General features: G+C 50.7%; 1 protein-coding gene across 2 annotated transcripts; it reads left to right on the top strand.

Moving 5' to 3' along the window:
• Window positions 1-340: 340 nt before the first annotated feature.
• On the top strand, window positions 341-22,525 carry LOC146349110 (uncharacterized). 2 transcript variants are annotated; one of them, XM_084854594.1, is made up of 3 exons: window positions 341-501; window positions 8,971-9,534; window positions 22,233-22,525. In XM_084854594.1, exons 1-3 carry the CDS (start codon window positions 426-428, stop codon window positions 22,322-22,324), a joined length of 732 nt encoding a protein of 243 aa, XP_084710720.1. In that variant the 5' UTR covers window positions 341-425; the 3' UTR covers window positions 22,325-22,525. The 2 variants fall into 2 exon arrangements, with proteins under 2 accessions (XP_084710720.1, XP_084710719.1); XM_084854593.1 differs by lacking the exon at window positions 22,233-22,525 and adding an exon at window positions 13,609-14,190.
• The last annotated feature ends 648 nt before the right edge of the window (window positions 22,526-23,173 follow it).

Here is a 23,173-nt window from a genome sequence, read left to right as displayed (position 1 = left end):
CCTATCAAACACTACCTGCCATCAGAAAAATGCAGCACAGTTCATTCTGTGCCAAATTACCTTATATTGGTTACTTTTTAAGTATTCACTCTGAGTTGGCAACCCTAACCCTGGTTTCCTCTCTCTACATGAATATATATACTCACACGCATAACTAAGTCCAACTTCTCTGCTAAACTCTTGCCATCTACATTCAGTACAGACAATGGTCAATATGGTTGTTCCACAGAGGTAATGAAGATGCACCCTAGTTCATGTACTCCAAGGTGGCTTATTAGGGTGTGAAATTAGGCTGCCCAATGAGAGGTTCCTTTAAGTCACCTTGCAAGCCATTTCCTCCACTCCCAAGGCGGCTCCACCCAGGCCGGCCCTTATATCCTGGCGCAGGTCGGTCCCGGGCACTTCAGGCGCCCCTCAGCACCGCCATGAAGCCAGGAGGCCTCTTGCTCCTTCTGGGCGCCTCCGTCCTCTGCCCTGGGCTGCTGGCGGCGCCCTCCCGAAGTGAGTAGAGGCCGCGGCCGGGCCGGGCCGGGCCGGGGCTCCGGGCCGGGCGCCGCCACCTGAGGGGCCCCGGGGATCTTTCTCGCGGCTCCCAGCTGCCACGCGGGGGTGGATTTCAGGCCCCCCGCACTCCGGGCCCCAATCCGGATCACCCGCCCTGCCCACTCCTGAGCAGCGATGGGCGCCCGCCAGCGCCGCCGCGGCACTCCAAGGCCCCGTGCAGTGGGCCGCCGGGGGCCGTTCCGGCGGGCCGCAGGCCCGGGGCGCGGCGGGCTCGCGACACGGCCGTGCTGCTGCATCGAGGCGGCGCGGCGGGAGCACGCGGCGGGGAGGCTGCGGGCGCATCCCTCGCGGAGCGCCGCGCGGCCTCGAGCTGCCCCAGGCCCGGCAGCCCTCGCCGCCGAGGCCGGAGCAGGGGCCGAGCGGCGCGTGGAGGCGCGCCCGGCCAGGGCCGCCGCCCACGGCCCGCGGCGCCTGGCGGGAGCCGGAGGCCTTCGTCCGGCCCGGGAGGCCGGGAGCGCGTCCCGGAGCCGGGGCGCTGCGCGGCGCCCCGCGGCCCTCGCCCGCGCAGCTGCTGGGGCGGGCACGGCCGCGCGGCGCGCTCCGGCCGGAGGGGCGGGCGAGGACGCCAGGCGGCTTCCCTGGCGCCTGCCGCGGGGGCCCTGGCGGGCCCGGGAGGGCGGCTCGGGGCCCTCCGCTGAGGCGGGGCGCGGAGCCCCGCGGCGGCGCTCTTGGGCGGCCTGGCCTCCGCGCCGCGGCCCCGAGCACGCGTCTCCTCCCGCAGGGCGAGGCGCGGGCCCAGCCTCGCGGGCAGCGCGTCTGCCGGCCCCGTGCCGCCGCTCCGCCTGCCGTCGCTGGCGACGCTTGTCCGCCGCCCAACTTTTCCCTCTGCGTTTGGGAGTGATGAAACTCTGATGGGTATTATCCTCAGGTGCTTGTTGCTCAATTAATTTTCATAATTGCTTGGTTAAAGGCACAATTGGAAATTGATGATGGTATTAAGTGCCTGTGGGAAATGCCAGCAAAGTGATCCGTCATCTCTGCGACTAGGTGTCATGTTTCCCAATCTCCCCAACACTCATGCTGAGGCAATCTGACACCGGACACCCAAATCAGTGAGATTTCTTTATTGTAGGGAATCCACGGCAAAATCTTAATGGTTACGCTGTTCAGAAAACATATAGCTGATGGTCAGTAGCTATAGGCTGTGTATAATTCCAGAACAGTCCCAAGCTAAGCACTACACAGTATGAGAAATAAACAGAACAAACTTGAACTCTTAATACAGGAGGGAAATTATGGCTTAATAGGTGTAACTGAGACTTGGTGGGATGACTCTCATGGCTGGAATACAGCAATTGAAGGATATAACTTGTTCAAAAAGAACAGGAGGAACAGAAAGGGAGGTGGGGTTGCACTGTATGTGAAAAATACATATCTCTGCACAGAAATACAGGAGGATGAGCTTGGTAGCCCCATCGAGAGCATCTGGATCAAAATAAATGGAGCAAAGAATAAAAGGAACCTGGTGGTCGGAGTCTACTACTGGCCACCCAATCAAGGAGAAGACAAGGATGAAACTTTTGAAAAGCAAATAGCCAGTATTTCAAGTGAACCATGATGTAGTAGTAATGGGGGACTTCAATTTCCCCGATACTGGTTGGGAGAGAAGTTCTGCAAAACATGGCCCCTCCAGGAAATTCCTGACTTTAGTAGCGGATAACTTCCTCCTACAGAAAGTAGAGGAAGGAACTAGAGGATTGGCTATCCTTGACTTGAACCTAACCAACAGAGATGACTTAGTGGATAAGGTAGCAGTTATGGGAATTCTGGGGGAAAGCGACCATGTTATACTTTAGTTCTTGGTTCTGAAGGAAGCAAAAGCCGAGTGTAGCCAAATGCGTACCCTGGATTTTACAAAAGCTGATTTTAATAAACTCAGAACAATTATAAGCAAGGTCCCATGGCAAGCGACTCTAAAAGGAGTCCAAGATGGGTGGGAGGTTTTAAAAAAGGAAATTCTCAAGGCACAATCACAAACAATTCCAACAAGAAAAAACAGTGGAAGACAACAGAAGAAGCCAATGTGGCTTCACCGAAAGCTTAGGGATGACCTGAAAACAAAAAAGTACACATATAGGAAGTGGAGAGAAGGCCAAGCAACAAAGGAAGAGTACAGGCAGGTAGCACAGAATTGCAGGGGTGGCGTCAGGAAGGCTAAAGCTGAGAACAAACTGAGGTAGGGAGGGATGCTAAAAGCAACAAAAAGGCTTTCTTCAGCTACGTGCATAGTAAAAGGCAGAGGAAAGAAATGGTGGTTCAGCTATTAAATAAGGATGGCAAAAAAAAAACATGACAAAGAAAAGGCAGAGGTGCTCAATTCCTACTTTGGCTCAGTCTTCTCCCAAAAGAGGGTCTATGACCCCCCTGGCAAAGGCGAAGTTCAGGCTGAAGGGGCGGGATTGCAGCTTGAGATCAATAGGCATATAGTCAAGAACACCTAATTACTTTGAATGAGTTCACATCTCCAGGGCCAGATGAACAGCACCCTAGAGTAATAAAGGAACTGGCAGAAGAACTCTCAGAGCCACTGTCTATTATCTTTGAGATATGGAGGATGGGTGAAGTGCCAGATGACTGGAGTAGGGCTAATGTTGTCCCTATCTTCAAAAAGGGTTAAAACGAGAAACCTGGGAACTACAGACCAGTCAGTCTGACATCAATCCCTGGGAAAATTCTGGAGCAGATGATAAAGCAATCCATCTGGAAGCACCTTGACAACAGTGCAGTGATTACTCGAAGCCAACATGGATTTGTCAAGGACAAATCCTGCCAAACTAATCTGATCTCATTTTTGGATCAAGTAACCTCCCTTGTGGACTGTGGGAATGCTGTGGACATCATATACCTCAACTTCAGCAAAGCTGTCGACAAAATGCCCCAAGATATCCTGATGAGCAAACTAGCTCAAAGTGGGCTAGATGGAACAATGATCCGGTGGATCCACAGTTGGCTACAAAATCGGACTCAAAGAGTGCTTATCAATGGGACCTTCTCAAGCTGGGGAGAGGTAACGAGTGGGGTACCACAGGGCTCAGTCCTGGGCCCAGTGCTCTTCAACATTTTTATGAATGACTTGGAGGAGGAGGTGCAGGGAATGCTGATCAAATTTGCAGCTGACACAAAATTGGCTGGGATAGCTAATACTTTGGAAGACAAACAAAATTCAAAGTGATCTGGATAGACTGGAACACTGGGCAGAAAACAAGAGAATGACATTTAATAGGGATAAATGCCAAGTTCTGCACCTAGGAAAAAGAAACTAAATGCACAGTTACAAGATGGGCGATGTGTGGCTCAACACTACAAGCGAGAAGGATCTTGGCATTGTTGTCGATCACAAGCTGAAGGTGAGCCAACAATGTGATGTGGCTGCAAAAAAGGCAAATGCTCTTTGGGGCTGCATTAATAGAAGCATAGCTCCCAAATTCTGGGAAGTACTAGCTCCCCTCTACTCAGAACTGGTTAGGCCTCATCTGGAGTACTGTGTCCAGTTCTGGGCACCACACTTTAAGAAGGATGCAGACAAGCTGGAGAGAGTTCAGAGGAAAGATGATCAGGGGACTGGAAACAAAGCCCTATGAAGAGAGACTGAAAGAACTGGGCATGCTTAGCCTTGAGAAGGGAAGACTGAGGGGAGAGATGATGGTGCTGTTCAAGTACTTGAAAGGTTGTCACAGAGAGGAAGGCCAGGATCTCTTCTCCATCATCCCACAGTGCAGGAAACAGAATCATGGGCTCAAGTGACAGGAAGCCAGATTCCGGCTGAACATCAGGAAAAACCTCCTGTCTGTTAGAGCAATACGACAATGGAACCAATTACGTGGGGAGGTGGTGGGCTGTCCCACACTGGAGGCCTTCAAGACGAGGCTGGACAGCTATCTGTCAGGGATGCTCTGACTTGGATTCCTGCACTGAGCAGGGGGTTGGACTCAATGGCCTTGTAGGCCCCTTCCAACCCTACTATTCTATGATTCTATAACTACCACCGTGACTGAGACCCTCATCAACATGGTTTCCCTGTTGCCATCTCCATGGCTCTGAACAGAAGGTAAGAGACGCAGAATTCCTGGCGTATCTAACCCAGGCAATCCATACACAGGGTTCCAAACCCCAGACAAGGAATGGGAATGATTTCTCCCAGGCAAGGGGTAAATTCTTGAAAGGCCTAAACAAAACCGCACCCACAGAGAGTTAGTTCAACTCTGAAACTTTTGTTGATAACTCCAGGCTACATGATCAGGGCCTATTAAGACCAGGGGAGGGGTAAACCCACACACACAAGGAGTTCCGTGCCACCGCTTTCACACTGGTAACTCCACACTGTATGAGTCCAGGCAGAAAAGTCTAAAAGTCATAGATCAAACCCAGCTTGCTGGTACGCTGAGCTGACGACAAACAAAGACACACAATCCACAGCAAATGAGAGTTCAAGTCTACGAAAAGCCTCACAGTACTTTTCATGGCAAGTCTTTAGCAATCCAAAGTTCCAGTTAAGGGAGAGTCCATGTGCAGAGTGCCTCCAGAGGCTCAGATGATGACGGAGCCAAACAGAGAAGGCTTCGGGCAATGAAGATGAGATGTTCCTAGCAAAGGTTCTTCGCCTTTGCATCAGCTTAAAAGGGAAGGTGTGACTGAAAGACTCCCCTCTGGATCCCTTGACAGACATGGACCTTTAGCCTTCCCTCAAGGCCCCTGTCTAAACAGGGCGTCATTGCTCAGCCCTCCAGCAGTGACGTTTCAACCCGGGCGACCCTTCTGCAAACCCCACCCCACCTCGGTCAGGTTTTCACGGGCTGCTTCCAGCCTCCCTGCCTGCCAAGGCCAGATCAGCAGGCAGACAAGGAGTCGGGTGACTCCGCTGTGGCTCTGCTCTGAGAACACTGACAGAGAGAAGCTCGCACGGACTCTGACGTTCCAGAGGCTGAGTAGGCCTCAGCCCTTCCAGGCTACTTCCAATAAAATCTTAGCTGTAATCTACAAGGCCCACGGCAGTGCTGAAGCCGGGCCCTGACACGGGGACGTAGCCGCCATTTGGTGGTGGCGGGGTATGTGTGTTGTGGCTCCCTAGGCCATCTCGGGTATCCTATGGGCATGTCAAGGATGTAACAACTGGGGGAGCAGGCTCCTGATTCTAGCAATACTAATCCCTGCAGTCCAGACATGCAGTTGCTCCAGCTCCCATTAGCTCCTCACCAGCCCCCTTTAAACCAAGACCTGGCGACTGAAGGAGATTGGAAAGGAGCCCTTTTGCACACCTGTGGCATGGGGCACTCCAGCAGGTTGCCTCTTGCGCCTCCATGGTTGGACCAGCTGAGGCTGGAATCTGGGCTGGCCTGACACGAATTGCTTGTCAGGAAGCCTTATTAGCCGCTAGTTGTTGCTCCATGGATTCTTCCTGATAATTACAAATCACTGGTTTGAATTTTTCCTTTCAATTCATTGTGTGCGTTTTGATTATATGAAATAAATAAATACATTCTAGTTTACAAAAAAACGTATTAAACTATTAGCTGCCTTCCCTTTTTCCCCTGAAACTTCACACCATGAATTCATTTAAGCAGAGTTATTTAGGGGGCCAGAAAGAAGCAGATAAAGAGCCCTATGAAAGGAGAAGGACTCTAGCCAGGGGCAGGCTAGTGATGGTCAGCTTGGTAGGGAGGGCCAGCAACCTGGAAGTCTTTAAAAAGGGAGTCAGACAAATTCATGGAGGAGAAGGCTATCCATGGGTACCAGTCCTGATGGCTCTGTGCTACCTCCAGTATCACAGGCAGTATGCCTGTGTGCACTAGTTGCTAAGTGCCATGGCTCGGAGGATGCTGTTGCACTCCTGTCCTGCTTATGGGTTTCCCATGGGCAGCTGGTTGGCCACTGTGGGCACAGATTGCTGCAGTAGACAGGCTTTTGGTCTGATCCAGCCTGGCTCTTCTGTTCTTAAGGTTCATGGCGTGTAGCTGCCAAAGAGATATTTGAGACCACTTCCAGAAGGAGGTCTCTGTAGAGTTGAGGCAAATCCCTCATGTTCTGCATAGATTCCCAAGCAGGAACAGATTCCAGGTAACCAGAGTCATGCCATTGCCTGCAATGCTGTGAGAGGAAGGACCTCAAAACTCAGGTATCCTCGAGCCAATCCTGACATGCTTCCCATGGGCCAGAAATTTACTCGCTTTGGGGGCTCTGGGAGAAAGCGAAGGATCCACATCCCCTTCACTGAGCTGTCCCAGAGCAAACCCCAAAGGGAATGGGCCGTTAGCCACATGCCAGGAATGGCTCATTAGTCGCCCGTCCATTGCATATCAGGGGGACTTTGCTGTAACAGGCTGGGTGGCAGACACAGGGGAGGAAAAGATGGTGGCACTGCGGCCCATGGCAACAGTCAGGCAAAACCCACATCAAATACCACATAATTCCACACCTAACCTCAAACCGGGACAAGATGTGCTGTGGTGGGGACGTAGAGGTGGCTTCCATTACTGGATGTGAAGCACAATAGAGCTGGCATCTCTGCTCAGGGCTGGCACAAGGCGTCACGTTGCCTGGGGGGGGCGATCCCCCCCACCCCGCTTTTTTGCATGGGCGATCTCACCTGTCAGTAACTCTCTCCGAGGGGCCCTTCTGCAGACCAAGGCATTGTGGGTGAGGCAGGCATGGAGGCCACGTGTGCCGCCCTCACTTTGCCTTGGCAGCAGCAAATACTGTTTAAAGAAGCTTCAAACTTTAAATTTGGAAGTAACTTTAAACCGTATTTGCTGTTCAAATGCAGCTAGTTGTGTGGGTGGTGGGCATCCCTCTAGCCGGCAGATGGGTTGCACATAATCTTCTGCCCCTCCCGATCCACAGGCAGAGACATGTGGCTCATCACTGCTTATGGGAGAGCCGCCCTGCTCCCTCGGAGCAACAGATGGGATGGTGCCCTGCAGCAGGTGGGAAGCCATCGCCATCCGTGAGGGAAGCCCAGCTTTTGGCGATGCTGATGGCTGACCTCCTGGTGATGTAGGAGCATGTCTGTGATCCGCCCCCCCCCCCCCCGCCTAAGCCATATGGCTCACTGTGTCTTATGGGGAGACCAGGCCCGTCCCGCCCGTTCACCTGAGCGAATCCCGAGTCAAGACTGGCTTCTCTGCAGGAGCTGGGCTGACATCCAGACTGTCCTGGTTCACTGCTGGCAAGGGCCTTGGGCAAGGCACAGATGGCCCCAGGAGCAGCAGAGAGGGAGCAACCAGTTTAGTCCAGGGTCACGCACAGGAATTCCACAGAGGTTTTGCAGGAACAGGCAGAGGTGAGGTCAAAGCAGCCCAGAGGTCAACCCACAAGAGTCAGTTATGGAGCATCAAGGCCAGTCAAAGGGTGTCCGAGAGCGCAGTCAGGGTGGATAGCTGAGAGCCTAGGAATCTGCCAAGCCTGGTGTCTTGAAGTGAAACGCAGAGGTTACGGTGCTGTTGTTTGCAGTGGAGAGCTGCCTTTGGCTGTGCTGATTTATAACTGCTGGTTAACCAGCACAGCTGGCTAATGAGGTCAGCGGTTGCTTTTAAGGGAGGCCCCACGCCGTGACTTCCTTTTGTTCTTTTGCTACTTGTGTCTGATTCTGTGCCATTCAGAGGCAATGGTTTATACTAGGAGTGCACCAGCTTTTCCGCCCCAAGGGCCACCTGCTTAAGGTTTCCTGGTTGACAGCTGGTTGGCCACTGTATGAACAGAATGCTGGACTAGATGGACCCTTGGTTTGATCTAGCAGGGCTCCTCTTATGTTCTTATGTTATGTTCTTATGTGGTGCCAGCTGGCAGGGGGCAGAGGTGCACATGTCCTTATTCATGGGCATGCGCGCGCGCGTACACACACAGACACACACACACACACACACACACACACTTCCTCCCCCTCCACTCACAACTCAGTGGACAGGGATGGGGAGGTTAAAACCTTCCTTCCCTGCTTGCTGAGATCTAGGGATTGTGTGTGTGTGTGTGTGTGTGTGTGTGTGTGTGTGTAGGTGACAGCCCTTCCCACCTCACAGAGATCACCACCAAGACTGTTGTTTCCCCACTGCTGTTAGCAGAAGGAAAACAGCACCCCCAGAAGCCAGGGAACAGCCGTTTTCTCTCCCCACCATCCTGCACCCCAGTTTAAAAGCTGGGCTGTGTGGAAAAGTGGGTGGAGTCCTGCCAGCTTTGGGGGCCACATAGGGAGTGGCTGAGGGCTGCAAGTTGTGCACTCCTGGTTTATTACAGTTACAAGGAGGCTAGGAACCTGTATCTCTTGTCCCCAACCTTCCCTCGCACACATCTGTTTCCCAGGACTAAGCCCAGAGCTGAGAAGTGGAGTAGACACACATAAGGGGATTGGGAGCAGCTGCAGTGAACTGAGAGGAGGCTGACCTCCTGTGCCTTGTGTCTCTCTTCCATGCTCAGGAATCTCTGGAATGCCATCTCTGCTCCATGGCAACGACACTAGGAGGCACCAGCAGAGTGAAGCCACGTCTAAGCATAAAGAAAATGCGGGGACTAAGTTTTTATGTATACTGATAAATGATACTGAAGTGGTCCAAAGCAGCTCCGTGCCTGAGAAGCAGCAATCCATGATCCATGGAAAATCCACATCCAATAAAAAGCCAATGTGCAGCGAAAACATCAGAAAACCAGCTGCTAGTACTGGACATGGAGCCAATGCCAACACCACATCTGGGGACAAGACAATACCTGGCGGGAAGCAGGAAATTGCTGAAAAGCCAGATCTGAATATTGAAGTTGACAAACCTACAACTGGTAGAAAACCTACAACTGGTAGAAGGCCACCAGCCCATGAAAAACCCAGTGAAAAACCAGATGACAACGACGACGATGACGACGACAATGAGGACGACGACAATGAGGACGACGACGACGATGAGGACGATGACGAGGATGACGAGGACGAGGATGACGAGGACGACGATGAGGACGACGACGAAGACGATGACGACTATGATGATAATGGTGACTATGGTGATGGTAACTGATAATGGGAGTAATGGCAAAGATAATAACACAGTAGGGAACTTAATTGTAGATTAAACTGGTTGCCTTCAACGCTTATGCATATCATCATGCGTGGAGTGATGACTACTCTGACAACCTGGCCACTAATTTGGAGGATGCAGTGGGAGGGCCTCCTGAGGTCGGCAGTGGCTCTCATGATGGGGAGCCTGTGTTTGATGTGTGGGGAGACACTGTGCAGGGAGCTAGGTCTGAGCCACAGTCCTGGAAGCCTCTAAAAAATAAACCTGGATGCTTCCACATTCATTCCCCCCCCCCCTTTATTAATGTCACTCATTCACTTATTTGTACCAGAAAATCTAGATGACTTTCCTCACAGATGGGTGCATTCCCATGTATTCTCTGGGGTCGTCTTGCTCTTTTGGGTGCTGTGTTGTAGCAATTTTAGAACTGCCATTGCAATAGTAGCTGGAATTCTCCAGTGTAAAGAAGGGAGAGAGAAAGTAAAGTAATACACCTGCCCTGACTTCTGGCTGGATTTAGAACCTCCATTTTACACTGTTAGAGGTATAAGAGCACAACTCTGTTGCATCCAAATGGAGGTAGAGGTGTCTGCATTCTGCTGTGTGCTTGCTTGGTTTGGGTTTGGGGTGGCTTAAGGTGGTGATGGAGGTGTCAATTTAGTAAGATTTACCTCTGCTTTGTTCTGCTTTGTTTGGGAACCTTGTTTACTGTTCTCTTTATTTCAGTGTGACTATGATGATGTCAAGTGAAAATTTTAGACAAGTTCACTCAAAATATTGCTATTATTTATTTATTTATTAAATTTATTAATCGCCCATCTGACTGGTCACCCAGCCACTCTGGGCGATGTACAACCCACCATAAAACAATTTAAAACAATAAAATTTTACCATTTTTTTTTTTTTAAATACCCTAACCCACCCCAAATGCCTGCCTGAACAACCACGTTTTTAATGCACGACGGAAGCTCATTAAAGAGGGGGCATGACGGAGTTCCCTAGGGAGGGAGTTCCACAGAGTGGGGGCCACCACAGAGAAGGCCCTCTCCCTCGTCCCCACCAGTCTAGCTGTCCTGGCTGATGGGACAGAGAGAAGGCCATCTGAGGCTGATCTTGTTAAGCGGCCTGTCTGTTGTTGCTGGAGGCGCTCCTTAAGATAGGCTGGGCCGGAACCATATAGGGTTTTAAAGGTCAAAACCAACACCTTGAATTTGGCCCGGAAAACAACTGGTAACCAGTGCAACTCCTTCAGCACTGGAGTGATGTGATCTCGCCGGCGGCTGCCTTTAATCAGGCGAGCTGCCGCGTTCTGTACCAGCTGCAGCTTCTGAACCGTCTTCAAGGGTAACCCCACGTAGAGCGCATTACAGTAGTCTAAGCGAGAGGAGACCAGGGCATGTACTACCGATGGGAGCAGATGGTCGGGAAGGAAGGGGCGCAGCCGCCGTATCAGATGGAGTTGATACAGCGCTGTCCGGCTCACAGCTGACACCTGAGCCTCCATGGACAGCTGGGAGTCCAAAATGACCCCCAGGCTGCGGACCTGGTCTTTCAAGGGTAGCCGTACCCCATTCAACACCAGGTCAACATCCCCCAGCCTCCTCTTGTCTCCCACTAAAAGTACCTCGGTCTTGTCAGGGTTCAGCTTCAGCTTATTCCTCCTCATCCAGCCACTCACCGTCTCCAGACATTTGGACAGGGATTCTACGGCCAACCTTGGTGAAGATTTGAATGAGAGGTAGAGCTGCGTGTCATCCGCATATTGATAACACTGCACCCCAAACCTCCTGATGATAGCCCCCAGTGGCTTCACATAGGTGTTAAATAGCATCGGGGAGAGGATGGAACCCTGTGGCACCCCACAAGTGGCCACGGGTCCGAAACCTCCTCTCCCAGTGCTACCCTCTGGTACCTGCCGGAGAGGAAGGACCGGAACCACCGCAGTACAGTGTCTCCAATGCCCAACCCCTCCAGGCGGTCCAGGAGGATACCGTGGTCAACGGTATCAAAAGCCGCTGAGAGGTTGCGGAGAACAAGGAAGGAGCCTTCACCCCTATCCAGAGCCCTCCTCATATCATCCACCAAGGCGACCAAGCCCGTTTCTGTCCCATGCCCAGGCCTGAAGCCTGACTGAAATGGGTCTAGATAATCAGTTTCTTCCAAGTGTGCCTTCAACTGCACCGCCACCACCCGCTCAATCACCTTGCCCCAAAATGGCAGATTTGAGGCTGGGCGAAAGTTGTTCAGAACTTGAGGATCCAAGGAGGGCTTCTTTAAGAGCGGTCTTATCACTGCCTCCTTGAGGGCTGATGGCATCACTCCCTCCTCAAGGGAGGCGTTCACCACCGCCTTGATCCCCTCACCCAGTCTCTCTCTGCAGCTCATAATGAGCCAAGATGGGCAAGGATCAAGTAAGCAGGTGGTCGGCCGTACCGATGAAAGCACCTTGTCCACTTCATCAGGAGGAAGAAGCTGGAACCGATCCCACAAAACCGGTTTGCCACAGGCCGCCTCTTGCTCACTAACTGTATCCACAGCGTGCAGAGTAACACACCTAATCTGATCAATTTTATCTGCAAAGTGCCTTGCCAAAGCCTCACAGGAGGCCTTAGAATGCTCCAGTGGTTCCGGAACCACAGGACCGACCAGGCTCCGGATCACTTGGAACAGCCTCCTGGGGCAGCACTCTGCAGACGCGATGGAGGCAGCATAATATTCCTTTTTTGCTGCCTTCACCGCCATGTGATAGGCTGAAGATACAGCTCTAGCCCGTGTCTGATCGTCTTTGGAGCGAGACTTCCGCCACCGGCGCTCCAGCCGTCTCACCTCCTGTTTCAGAGCTCGTAACCGCGGATTGAACCATGGTGCAGTCCGAGCCCTGTTCAGGGGGAGAGGGCGTTTCGGAGCCACCCGATCTAATGCCCCAGTGATTGCGGCATTCCAGCCACCCACCAGGGTCTTGACCGAGTGGCCGTTGGCATGCCCCAGAGAATCCCCAAGCGCGTTCAGGAATCCATTTGGATCCATAAGACGCCTGGGGCGGACCATTTTAATGGGTCCTCCACCCCTGCGGAGGGGTTGTGGAACTGAGAAGTCCAACATCACCAGATAGTGATCTGACCATGACAAGGGGGTGGTGGATATACCCCCGACTTCCAGATCACTCCCCGCTTCTCCAGAAACAAACACAAGGTCTAGCGCATGACCGGCTACATGGGTGGGCCCAGTTAGAATATGGTGCAGCTCCCAGGAGGCCATGGTCTCCATGAAGTCCCGAGGTGCTCCTGTGAGGATGGCCTCCGAATGTACGTTGAAGTCCCCCAACACCAGTAAGTTAGGGGACTGCACACGCACATCAGCGACCACCTCAAGCACCTCGGCCAGGGAGTCAGTCGTGCAGCGGGGTGGACGGTACACGAGCAGAATCCCCAGACTGCCCTTTGGGCCCAACCTCCAGTACATGCACTCAGCAACCTTGGTCTCCCGGAGAGGGGGTCTGGTGAAGACCAAGGACTCTCGGAAGATAACAGCCACTCCCCCTCCCCGATCCCCAGCCCTCGGCTGCTGTGCATACGAAAATCCAGCTGGACACATGGCTGCAAGGGTTGGAGCAGCAGCCTCGGCCAGCCAGGTCTCCGTAATACATGCCAGGTCTGCACCCTCATCCAGGATCATGTCATGGATGAGGGAGGTTTTCTGGGTAACAGACCTGGCATTGCAGAGCAGCAAACGAAGGCCAGAAGATGGGGTCACGCCTCCCCCAGCCATCCTTTGGCTCTGGACAGGCCCGGAGCAGGGGACAGATACTACACATCTCTCCCTTGTTCCCCTTACCTGGCATGGCCTGCCCCTAGCGCTCCGCCAGCGCCTGCCGCCCAGCCTTGCTATCTTCTGGCCCCCAACACTCTCCCCACTGCCTCCATCAGGTGGACACATGCCCCCTCGCTCCCGCCTATCAGGCAGGCTACCCACCCCTAAAAACACAACAAAATCCCCCCCAACAAAATAAAACAAACAAACAAAACAATTAAAATCCCCTTAAAAATGCCAGGCAGGAGTCCACAGGGAAGGCCTGGTGGCGGTGGCAGCGGCGGCAGCAGCAGGCCCAGCGGCGGCAGCAGCAGGCCCAGCGGCGGCAGCAGCAGGCCCAGCGGCGGCAGCAGCAGGCCCAGCGGCGGCAGCAGCAGGCCCAGCGGCGGCAAGCACGCCTCTTCCCCAGTGGTGGTGGTGGTGGCTTCTCCCGCAGGCCCTGGCTCTCCCAGGCCACTTCAGCCAGCCAGCTTATGTAGCCCCTCCAGGGAGGGGCAGGTGGAGCAGCACAGCTGGCTCGGTACCTGGGGGCCTGGTCTTGCAGGGACTGGCGGTCTGCCAGGCAGAAGTCCACAGGGAAGGCCTGGTGGTGGTGGTGGCGGCAGCGGCGGCAGCAGCAGGCCCAGCGGCGGCAAGCACGCCTCTTCCCCGATGGTGGTGGTGGTGGCTTCTCCTGCAGGCCCTGGCTATGTAGTATTGTGCAATTATTCTACTTTCTGTCTGCATCTTGATACCAGGATGTACCATATATATTGCGATAGGGAGGAGAACTGTAATTTAGATGCTGTAGTTCATCAATAAAGATCGTGTAGGTGGCAATTCCAAAAGGTTTTCTTAGGGAGTAATTGTAAACCACTGTCTGTCAAACTCAGCCACAATGTGAAATGTAGCAGTCATGTTACAGAGTCGTCGTAACTCCCTGCCCCAACTTGCAGTATGGGAATACTGACCATGTACCATATTACAGGGTTGTTTGGCAGAGCAATGCTATGCACCAATTCTGCTGGGGGTGGAAATAAGCTGCTGCTATTCTGAACAGACATAAGAACATAAGCAGAGCCATGCTGGATTAGACCAAGGGTCCATCCAGTCCAGCACTGGGATCTAAGCTAGTGGGGCAGCGGCATCTTCGCTGGTGTGAGATTTGAATTTTATTTTATACCCAGGACTCTTCAGTTGATCAGGCTGAAGAGTTTGGGATCTTATGAGGTGGAGATAGGACACACACAACCAATGCTGGAGAAAGAAAAAAATAGCTTTATTGAAAATAAAGGAACAAACAGCCGAGCCTCCCCAGACAGTTGCAAACTATTTGAGGCTTAAGAGGCAGTACACCTCTTAGTTACAAACTTAGTTACCAGTACCTCAAGGAACCACACGCTCCTTGGCCACAACCTAGTTACTCAAACATGGTTGGTTGGTTATTTATTTATTTATTTAATTTATTTAATCGCCCACCTGGCTGGTCACCCAGCCACTCTGGGCAATGTACAGTAATAAACACAGTTTAAAACAATAAAATTCAACATTAAAAACATCACATTTCTAAAAATACCCTAACCCACCCCAGCTACTTGGTCATAACTCAGTTACCCAAACGTGGTGCATGAAGTGACCAAATGCACAGTTAGTCCCTGTCTGCTGCACAGCCTCCCTGCGCCCAGCGCATGCCAGCGCCTGCTGACTGTGCGCCGGGCACACAGTGTCAGCCAGGCTCAAGCGGGACCTGCTGTCCGTATGAAAACCTCCAAAACAGTGAGTATGGCAGTGCAGAGATAACTGCGCCTTATCTGTGCCCTGGACGGTGAAATCCTATTCCTACCCAACACACGCTCACCACACGCTGCCGAGCACTTGGCCAGAGCTCTTGACACGTGTCCCGTGGATCGAGGATACTGTGGTATGTGCACATACACCGATCCAGATGCAACACGCCCCTCCTGGACACTGGCAGGCTCAGGGATTTTATACTCTTTTTCCTTCGTTGGGGCCTATGGCATCAAAGAGGGGTTCGGTATGTTCTTGGTTGATTCCAGATTCCAAGACTGATGGTTGTTACTGACGGTCTTCTGATTTCCCAACACCTCTCAAGGTAGTAAAGTACTATTATTTGTTATGAAAATGTCTAGTGATGCCCCTTTTATTGGCCCATCTCCGTATTTCCTAACTGATACTTGGACAATCTTCAGCACATACCAAGGCACCCCCATTAACCCTTCCTGCAATAAAGCCGTTCATTCTCCATTCACCCTCCTCACTTTCCTGACCTGGGGTAGAATGTTTCATATGGATATAACACAGAATTGTTGACACATTAACCTTTTCACATCATCCTCCTCCTCGCCTTTTTCCCAATACTGGGACTCAAGGCGGCTTTACAACATAAAACTTATACAATTATAACCTATAAATAGAAATAGAAATACAAGTGTACAAAAGTTAAAAATATAATTAAATCATCAATATTAAAATTGTAAAAATATCAAAACATTAAAAGATAACAAGAAAAATAGTATCCATCCATCATATTTTCACAGGTCCAGACTAGTTATCCCCAAAGGCCTGTTGGAACAGAAAAGTTTTTACATGCCTATGAAAGCATATCAAGGAGGATGCCACTCTTGCCTCCCTGGGAAGGGAGTTCCAGAGCCTTGGGGCAGCCATCGAGAAGGCCCTCTCCCGCATTCCCACCAGGCGTGCCTGTGATGGTGGTGGGATGGCGAGAAGGGCTTCCCCTGAAGATCTCAGGGCACGAGCAGGCTCATAGGGGAGAATACAGTCTTTCAGATAACCTGGACCTGAGCCGTATAGGGCTTTATAGGACATGACCAGCATTTTAATTGTGCCCGGAAAGAGACTGGGAGCCAGTGAAGCTGTTTTAACAGGGGAGTTGTATGCTCCCTTGTAGCCAGCCCCAGTCAGCAGTCTGGCAGCAGCTCTTTGGACCAGCTGAAGTTTCCGAACACTCTTCTGAGGCAGCCCCATGTAGAGTGCATTCCAGTAATCCAAATGGGATGTAACTAAGGCATGTGTTACTGTGGCCAAGTCAGACATCTCAAGGAACGGGTGCAGCTGGCGCGCTAGTTTTAACTGTGCAAGTGCACTCCTGGCCACTGCTGAAACCTGGGCATCCAGGCTCAGGGCTGAATCCAGAAGTACACCCAAGCTGCGAACCTTTGTCTTCAGGGGGAGTGTAACCACATCTAGCACAAGCTGAATCCCTATTCCCTGATCTACCTTTCGACTGACCAGGAGCACCTCTGTCTTGTCTGGATTAAGCTCCAATTTGTTTGCCCTCATCCAGTCCATTACTGCCGACAGACACCAGTTCAGCACCCCAACAGCTTCCTTGGGATTAGATGGAAGGGAAAAGTAGAGTTGGGTGCCATCAGCGTACTGGTGACACCGAACCCCAAAACTCTGGACAACCTCTCCCAGTGGTTTCATGTATACGTTAAATAGCATGGGGGACAAAACAGAACCCTGACGGACTCCACAAGCCAATGGCCAGGGAGTCGAACGGGTCCCCCAGCACCACCTTCTGGGTCCGCCTCTCCAAGAAGGAATGGAGCCACTGCAAAACAGTGCCTCCAAGTCCCATCCCAGCGAGGCGGCCCAGAAGGATACCATGGTCGATGGTATCAAAAGCCGCTGAGAGGTCCAGCAGAACCAGCAGGGACACACTCCCCCGGTCTAGTTCCTGGCGTAGATCATCCACCAAGGCGACCAAAGCTGATGTTCACCATTGACACTTAAATGTTTTGGGTAATAGGGTACATTCAGGATATTTAGTTGCATTCAGGGTCAAGCTTCGCATACATTTCTCACTGTATTTGTTACATTTAAGATATAAACTTAACTATTTAAGGGAAATATATGCGGATATAAGGAAATATAGGGAAGACGACCTGAAAAACAGGAAAAATAAAATCACACTGTCATTGGTGGAGCAACGCTGATGCCCCTTCCTAACCCTGCCCAGCCAGTGGAGCTCTGGACTGGGACTGCACCTACAACCGGTCGTCTCTCAGCTCTCGCAGCCCAAATGTGGGCCATGGATGACATTACACTGCCCGGCTACATTGCCTGACAGGGCTGTTAAGAGTTACTTGGCCTTAGCCCTCCGTTCCCCCCAAACTGCAATATGAGGGCCATAACATTGGGCTCCACTGCAAGGTTGCCACTGATGGGAATTATTTGGTATTGCTACCTCCTGTTAAAAAGGTGGTTAGCAGAGAAAAACAAAAGGCAGAACAGAATGAGCATTTACCAGTTCCACATGCACACAAAGGCGAAAGAAAAGGAGACCGCGCCCTTCTTTAGTGAAGAAAGGGTAAAATGATTTCAGACACAACTTGCTCGGTCTGTTTCTTTGTGTACTGTAACACTGGCAGGACAGCGAGCAAACACAGGTGCTCCCAGCAATGGAGAAGGTCAGAGGTGGACAGGGGGAGGAAGGGGAGGAGCAAATCACAGGAAACCACGCTGTAATCTATAGAGATCCTAAGGCTAGCTGTGGCCAACATTCCCATGAATTAACTAACTGCAACACTGCCCCCTTCCTGTAACTTGCAGAAGAAGATGTAATATTCCCAGCAGTCATAAACTACTCTCTACCTCAGTGTCCTCTCCCCTCCTGGAATATGGCAATTTATCATCCTAATCCATCCGATCTGTAAAATCAGGTTAATAATACTGGGCAGTTTATTTCTCCCCTCTTAGTGCAGGAAAAATTAGCAGGACATTAAAAAAAAGGATTAAACACAAAATAAACTCTATGGGGAGGGTGTTCCAGAGGGTGAGTGCCGCTACTGAGAACGCCCACTTTCCCGATTGCCAGGGTTCCCACCTTATGACCTGGACCCCCTGAGCAACTCCATAAGGATCTCCCACCTCCTTAAGAGTCCCACCTTCCTTCTTTTACCTTCCCCTTTCCAATAACGTGGGGTTTAGGCTCTAGGTGTGGGGTGACTGACACTCCAGATACAGGATTTAACCACAACAGTTTACTGGTGAATTAAAGCAAGCAATCACAACTAATGGTATTTACATGATAGAGCTGAGTGATACAAAAGACATTAAGAGAAAATTAAGGATGCAAAATGCAAGTTCCTTTACCCTAGCTGTACTTGGATTTCTCCAGGCTGCTTCCTCCTCAGGCTCTGGTCTCCCTGACTCTGCTCTTCCTGTTCTGGTCTTTCTGACTCTCTCTCTCGCTCTCCCCCTCCTCCCCCCAAACTGAAAGTACTGTTTCAAACCTGAAGAAATGAAACTTAACTGGGGAAATGAAACTACTCCTCTCAGGGATACCTCCTTTCAACAAAAAATTCCAGGCCTCTAGGCCTGACCATTTCCCTTGCCTCTGTAGGCCTCAAACCTTCACAGTGATGTTATGAGGTGAAATTTAAGAGCCTCCTCTGAGGCTCTTAAAGGTTGGCTGGGAGTATACAAGGGAAGGCAGTCTCCTAGTTATCTTGAGTTATTTAGGGCTTTGTATGTCAAGAGCGGAACCCTGTAGGAAAGGGTTAAAATGTTGCTTTTGCATTAAATAAGTCGCAAATGCTTTTGAGCAGTGACTGAGCTGAGACAGGATGTAGAAACAAGCGTCTAAGGTACTTTGTGGTAAGAAACTTAAAATGAAGTTAGAAGTGTGGTTAGCTAAGCAAAGTAGAAACCACATTAGAAAATTAGATAAAAAACCCAGAGTTAGGACACGTTATTATAGAACTGCGTGTGCTTAAAGAGCTCATGAATATTATGTTACACACCCTGCATAGCTAATAAGGTCATTATAATGTACATGCACCCCTCATGGATCACTGCCTTGTTGTGGCGAAGGGGCTTGCGTAACTCAGTGAAGCCATAAGCTATGCCGTGCAAGGCCACTCAAGACGGACAGGTCATGGCGGAGAGTTCTGACAAAATGTGATCCACTGGAGAAGGAAATGGCAACCCACTCCAGTATTCTTGCCCAGAAAACCCCATGGAACGTATCACAAGGCTAAAAGAGATGACGCCCGAAGATGAGCCCCTCAGGTCGGAAGGTGTCCAATATACTACTGGGGAAGAGCAGAGGGAATTTCCAAGCAGCGCCAGAAAGAGTGAAGCGGCTGGGCCAAAGCCGAAAGGACACTCAGCTGTGGATGTGTCTGGTGGTGAAAAGAAAGTCCAATGCTGTAAAGAACAATATTGTTTAGGAACCTGGAATGTCAGATCAATGAATCAAGGTAAGCTGGAGGTGGTCAAACATGAGATGGCAAGATTGAACATCGATATCTTGGGAATCAGCAAACTAAAATGGACAAGCATGGGCGAATTTAATTCAGGTGACCATCATATCTACTACTGTGGGCAAGAATCCCTTAGAAGAAATGGAGTAGCACTCATAGTCAACAAAAGGGTGAGAAAAGCAGTACTGGGGTACAATCTCAAAAACGACAGAATGATCTCAGTACAAATCCAAGGCAAACCATTCAACATCACAGTAATTCAAGTCTACGTCCCAACCACTGATGCTGAAGAAGCTGAGGTTGATTGGTTCTATAAAGACCTACAACACCTTCTAGAACTAACACCAAAAAAAGATGCCCTCTTCATCATAGGGGATTGGAATGCTAAAGTAGGAAGTCAAGAAATCACTGGGATAACAGGCAGGCATGGCCTTGGTGTACAAAATGAAGCAGGACAAAGGCTAATAGAGTTTTGCCAAGAGAACACGCTGATCATAGCAAACAGTCTTTTCCAACAGCACAAGAGGCAACTCTACACATGGACATCACCAGATGGTCAATATTGAAATCAGATTGATTATGTCCTTTGCAGCCAAAGATGCAGAAGCTCCATACAGTCAGTAAAAACAAGACCTGGAGCTGCCTGTGGCTCAGATCATGAGCTTCTTATTGCAAAATTTTGGCTTAAATTGAAGTACGTAGGGGAAACCACTAAACCATTTAGGTATGACCTAAATCATATCCCTTATGAATATACAGTGGAGGTGAGGAATAGATTTCAGGGATTAGACCTGATAGACAGAGTGCCTGAGGAACTATGGACGGAGGTCCGTAACATTGTTCAGGAGACAGCAACTCAATCCATCCCAGAGAAAAAGAAATGCAAGAAAGCAAAGTGGCTGTCTGATGAGGCTTTACAAGTAGCTGAGGAAAGAAGGGAAGCGAAAAGCAAGAGAGAAAGGGGAAGATATATCCAACTGAATGCAGAGTTCCAGAGAATAGCAAGGACAGACAAGAAGGCCTTCTTAAATGAACAATGCAAAGAAATCGAGGAAAAGAATAGAATGGGAAAGACTAGAGATCTTTTCAAGAAAATTGGAGATATCAAGGGAATGTTTTGTGGAAAGACAGACATGATAAAGGACAAAGAAGGCAGGGACCTAACAGAAGCAGATGAGATTAAGAAGAGGTGGAAAGAATACACAGAAGAACTATACAGTTCTATAGGAAGCATTACTAACAACAAAGCTAACGGAGGTGACAGTATTCCAGCTGAGCTATTTAAAATCCTAAAAGATGATGCTGTTGAAGTGCTGCACTCAATATGCCAACAAATTTGGAACACTCAACAGTGGCCACAAGACTGGAAAAGGTCAGTTTACATTCCAATTCCAAAGAAGGGCAATGCCAAGGAGTGTTCAACCTACCGTACAATTGCGCTGATTTCACATGCCAGCAAGGTGATGCTCAAAATCCTACAAGCTAGGCTCCAGCAGCATGTGAACCGAAAACTACTGGAAGTACAAGCTGGGTTTTGAAGAGGCAGAGGAACGAGAGATCAAATCACCAACTTTCGCTGGATCATGGAGAAAGCAAGAGAATTCCAGAAAAACGTCTATTTCCGCTTCTCTTGACTCAGATTCACGGCCTCTCTTGACTCAGATGTTGCTGACAAATAGAGTTTGGTGTCATCAGTACACTGATGACACCTTGCTCCAGACCTCCTAAGGACTGCTCCCAACGGCTTCATAGAGATGTTAAACAACACTGGGGACAAAATAATGCCCCCAATCTTCCCGGAGGCTGAGGCCCAGTCACACACTGTGGGACTAGCTCCGTAAGACTTCTGAGGAAAGGTTGAAGCAATGGCATATATGTGGCCTGGAGGAGTCTGAGGAGGGACATGATAGCAAGCCTCACATCCCTGCAGGGGTGTCACACAGAAGAGGGCAAAGACTCCCACAGGTGACAGGGCTGTATCTAGTGGGCATAAGCTACAGAAGGGTAAACGATTTCACTGGAACATTAGGATACATTCTTGACGCCGGCAAGAGCAGAGGTGTGGTGGGCTCTCCCTTGCTGGAGGACTTCAGGCAGGGGCAGACAGCCATGTGTTGGAGGGGCTCTGGCTCTGGCTTTCCTGCATTGAGCAGGGAGTTGGACTAAATTACATTTGTTATGGGATGGTCAATATGACCACACAGCTCCTCTTCCATCTCTTGTAATCCTTAAGAGTTCAGTAAACAGGGTTATAGTGTGGTGCTGTAAAGCAACATCTCTGAAAGACGTGACAACAGACAGCGGCTGGCTAGTAACATTCCATCCAAACTATGGCAGTATGGGTTCCCCTAAACATCTGATGGGGAGCAGGAATCTGTTGGAATGTTTGTGCTGTGAACCCTCGTCATATGCTCAGCCTGTATCTAACCTTCTATCACAGAAATGCCACAAATCTCCAGTGACCTCCTTCTAAGGAAATGAAATCCAGGGTAAGCATTGGAACCTATAAAATTTCTCACTGCTTGGGAGTGGGGTGCTTGAATGTAACAAGTTATTTATTTCTATGACTTAGATGGCCTACAAGGCCCCCTCCAACTCTAAGGCGATTCTCCCCCCATCTGCACTGCATACACAGGTGATCCTGGGACCACGGGAGCCAGAAGGTGGGTCATCAGGAGGGCTGCACATGTGGCTGAAGCATCTTCGCCATCACCAGGCACTATGTGAAGCAGACCGGAAGCAGATGGAACCTGGACTGTGACATCAGCTGGCAGGGACCAGAAGAGACTGACGTAAACATCTCCACATATCCTTGGTATACTGCATCTTTTGTGGATTAATTGTAAGCCGCTTTGGACGACATTCTTGGCTGAAAAGCAGGGCATAAACGTGACAGAAAGAAATGGAATAAAATATTATTGAATGAGGACTGAATCTCCTTGTGGTTCACAGCTTGAAAATATAGCTGCCTGGCACTGGCCTGGAAAATCATACGAGGTCATCAATAAATATGCCAACCCTGGGGGGAGATGAGTTGTTTAGTAGCTTGGCTTGGAGAACCAGTGTGGGTGACTCATTGTGCAGCACAAGAGGGAATGTCCACAACACACGTCGCTGGCAGGTGGAACTCACTGGCACAGGATGTGATTAAAGCCAGGAATGTGCCTCAACGAAAAGGCAGACAAGGCATTTCCAGGGGTGACATGAACCCCCTGAGCAACACGTTGTGGTGTCATCAGATCTGGAGGAAGGGGCTGGGCAGGCCAGGGAAACCGAGGTCTCCTGGGGGAGATGACCCCAGACAGGCCCAATGGGAAGCTCCCATCAGGTGCTGCCCAAGGTGGAGGCTGGGCTGTGACGGGAAGAGCAAGTGGCATTTCTGTCATTAGGTCCCTCACCCCGGGGGGGGGGGTGGCACAGAACGAGCAGAATCTCCAGAGGCACCAGAGCAAAGGGGATCTGCCTTCCCTGGACCAGGGCTGGAGCAGCTGCTGGGGTCCAGGAGGAGCTTCATCCCATGAGATCCAACTCCTAACCCCCCTAGGTGATGGCTGATCCCACTGACTGCTGACAAAC

Source organism: Heloderma suspectum, chromosome 4 (genome assembly GCF_057233095.1).
Source record: "Heloderma suspectum isolate Gila_16-S chromosome 4, 16-S_ref, whole genome shotgun sequence".
Lineage (NCBI taxonomy): Eukaryota > Metazoa > Chordata > Lepidosauria > Squamata > Helodermatidae > Heloderma > Heloderma suspectum.
The sequence above is the reverse complement of the archived record's forward strand: the minus strand, read 5'-3'. Positions and strand labels throughout refer to the sequence as shown.

Coding starts and splice junctions, on each gene's coding strand:
- LOC146349110 (XM_084854593.1), top strand. CDS start 426: ATGAAGCCAGGAGGCCTCTTGCTCCTTCTGGGCGCCTCCGTCCTCTGC. Junction 502..8,970: donor GCTGGCGGCGCCCTCCCGAA/GTGAGTAGAGGC, acceptor TTCCATGCTCAG/GAATCTCTGGAATGCCATCT. Junction 9,535..13,608: donor TGACGACTATGATGATAATG/GTGACTATGGTG, acceptor TAAAAATGCCAG/GCAGGAGTCCACAGGGAAGG.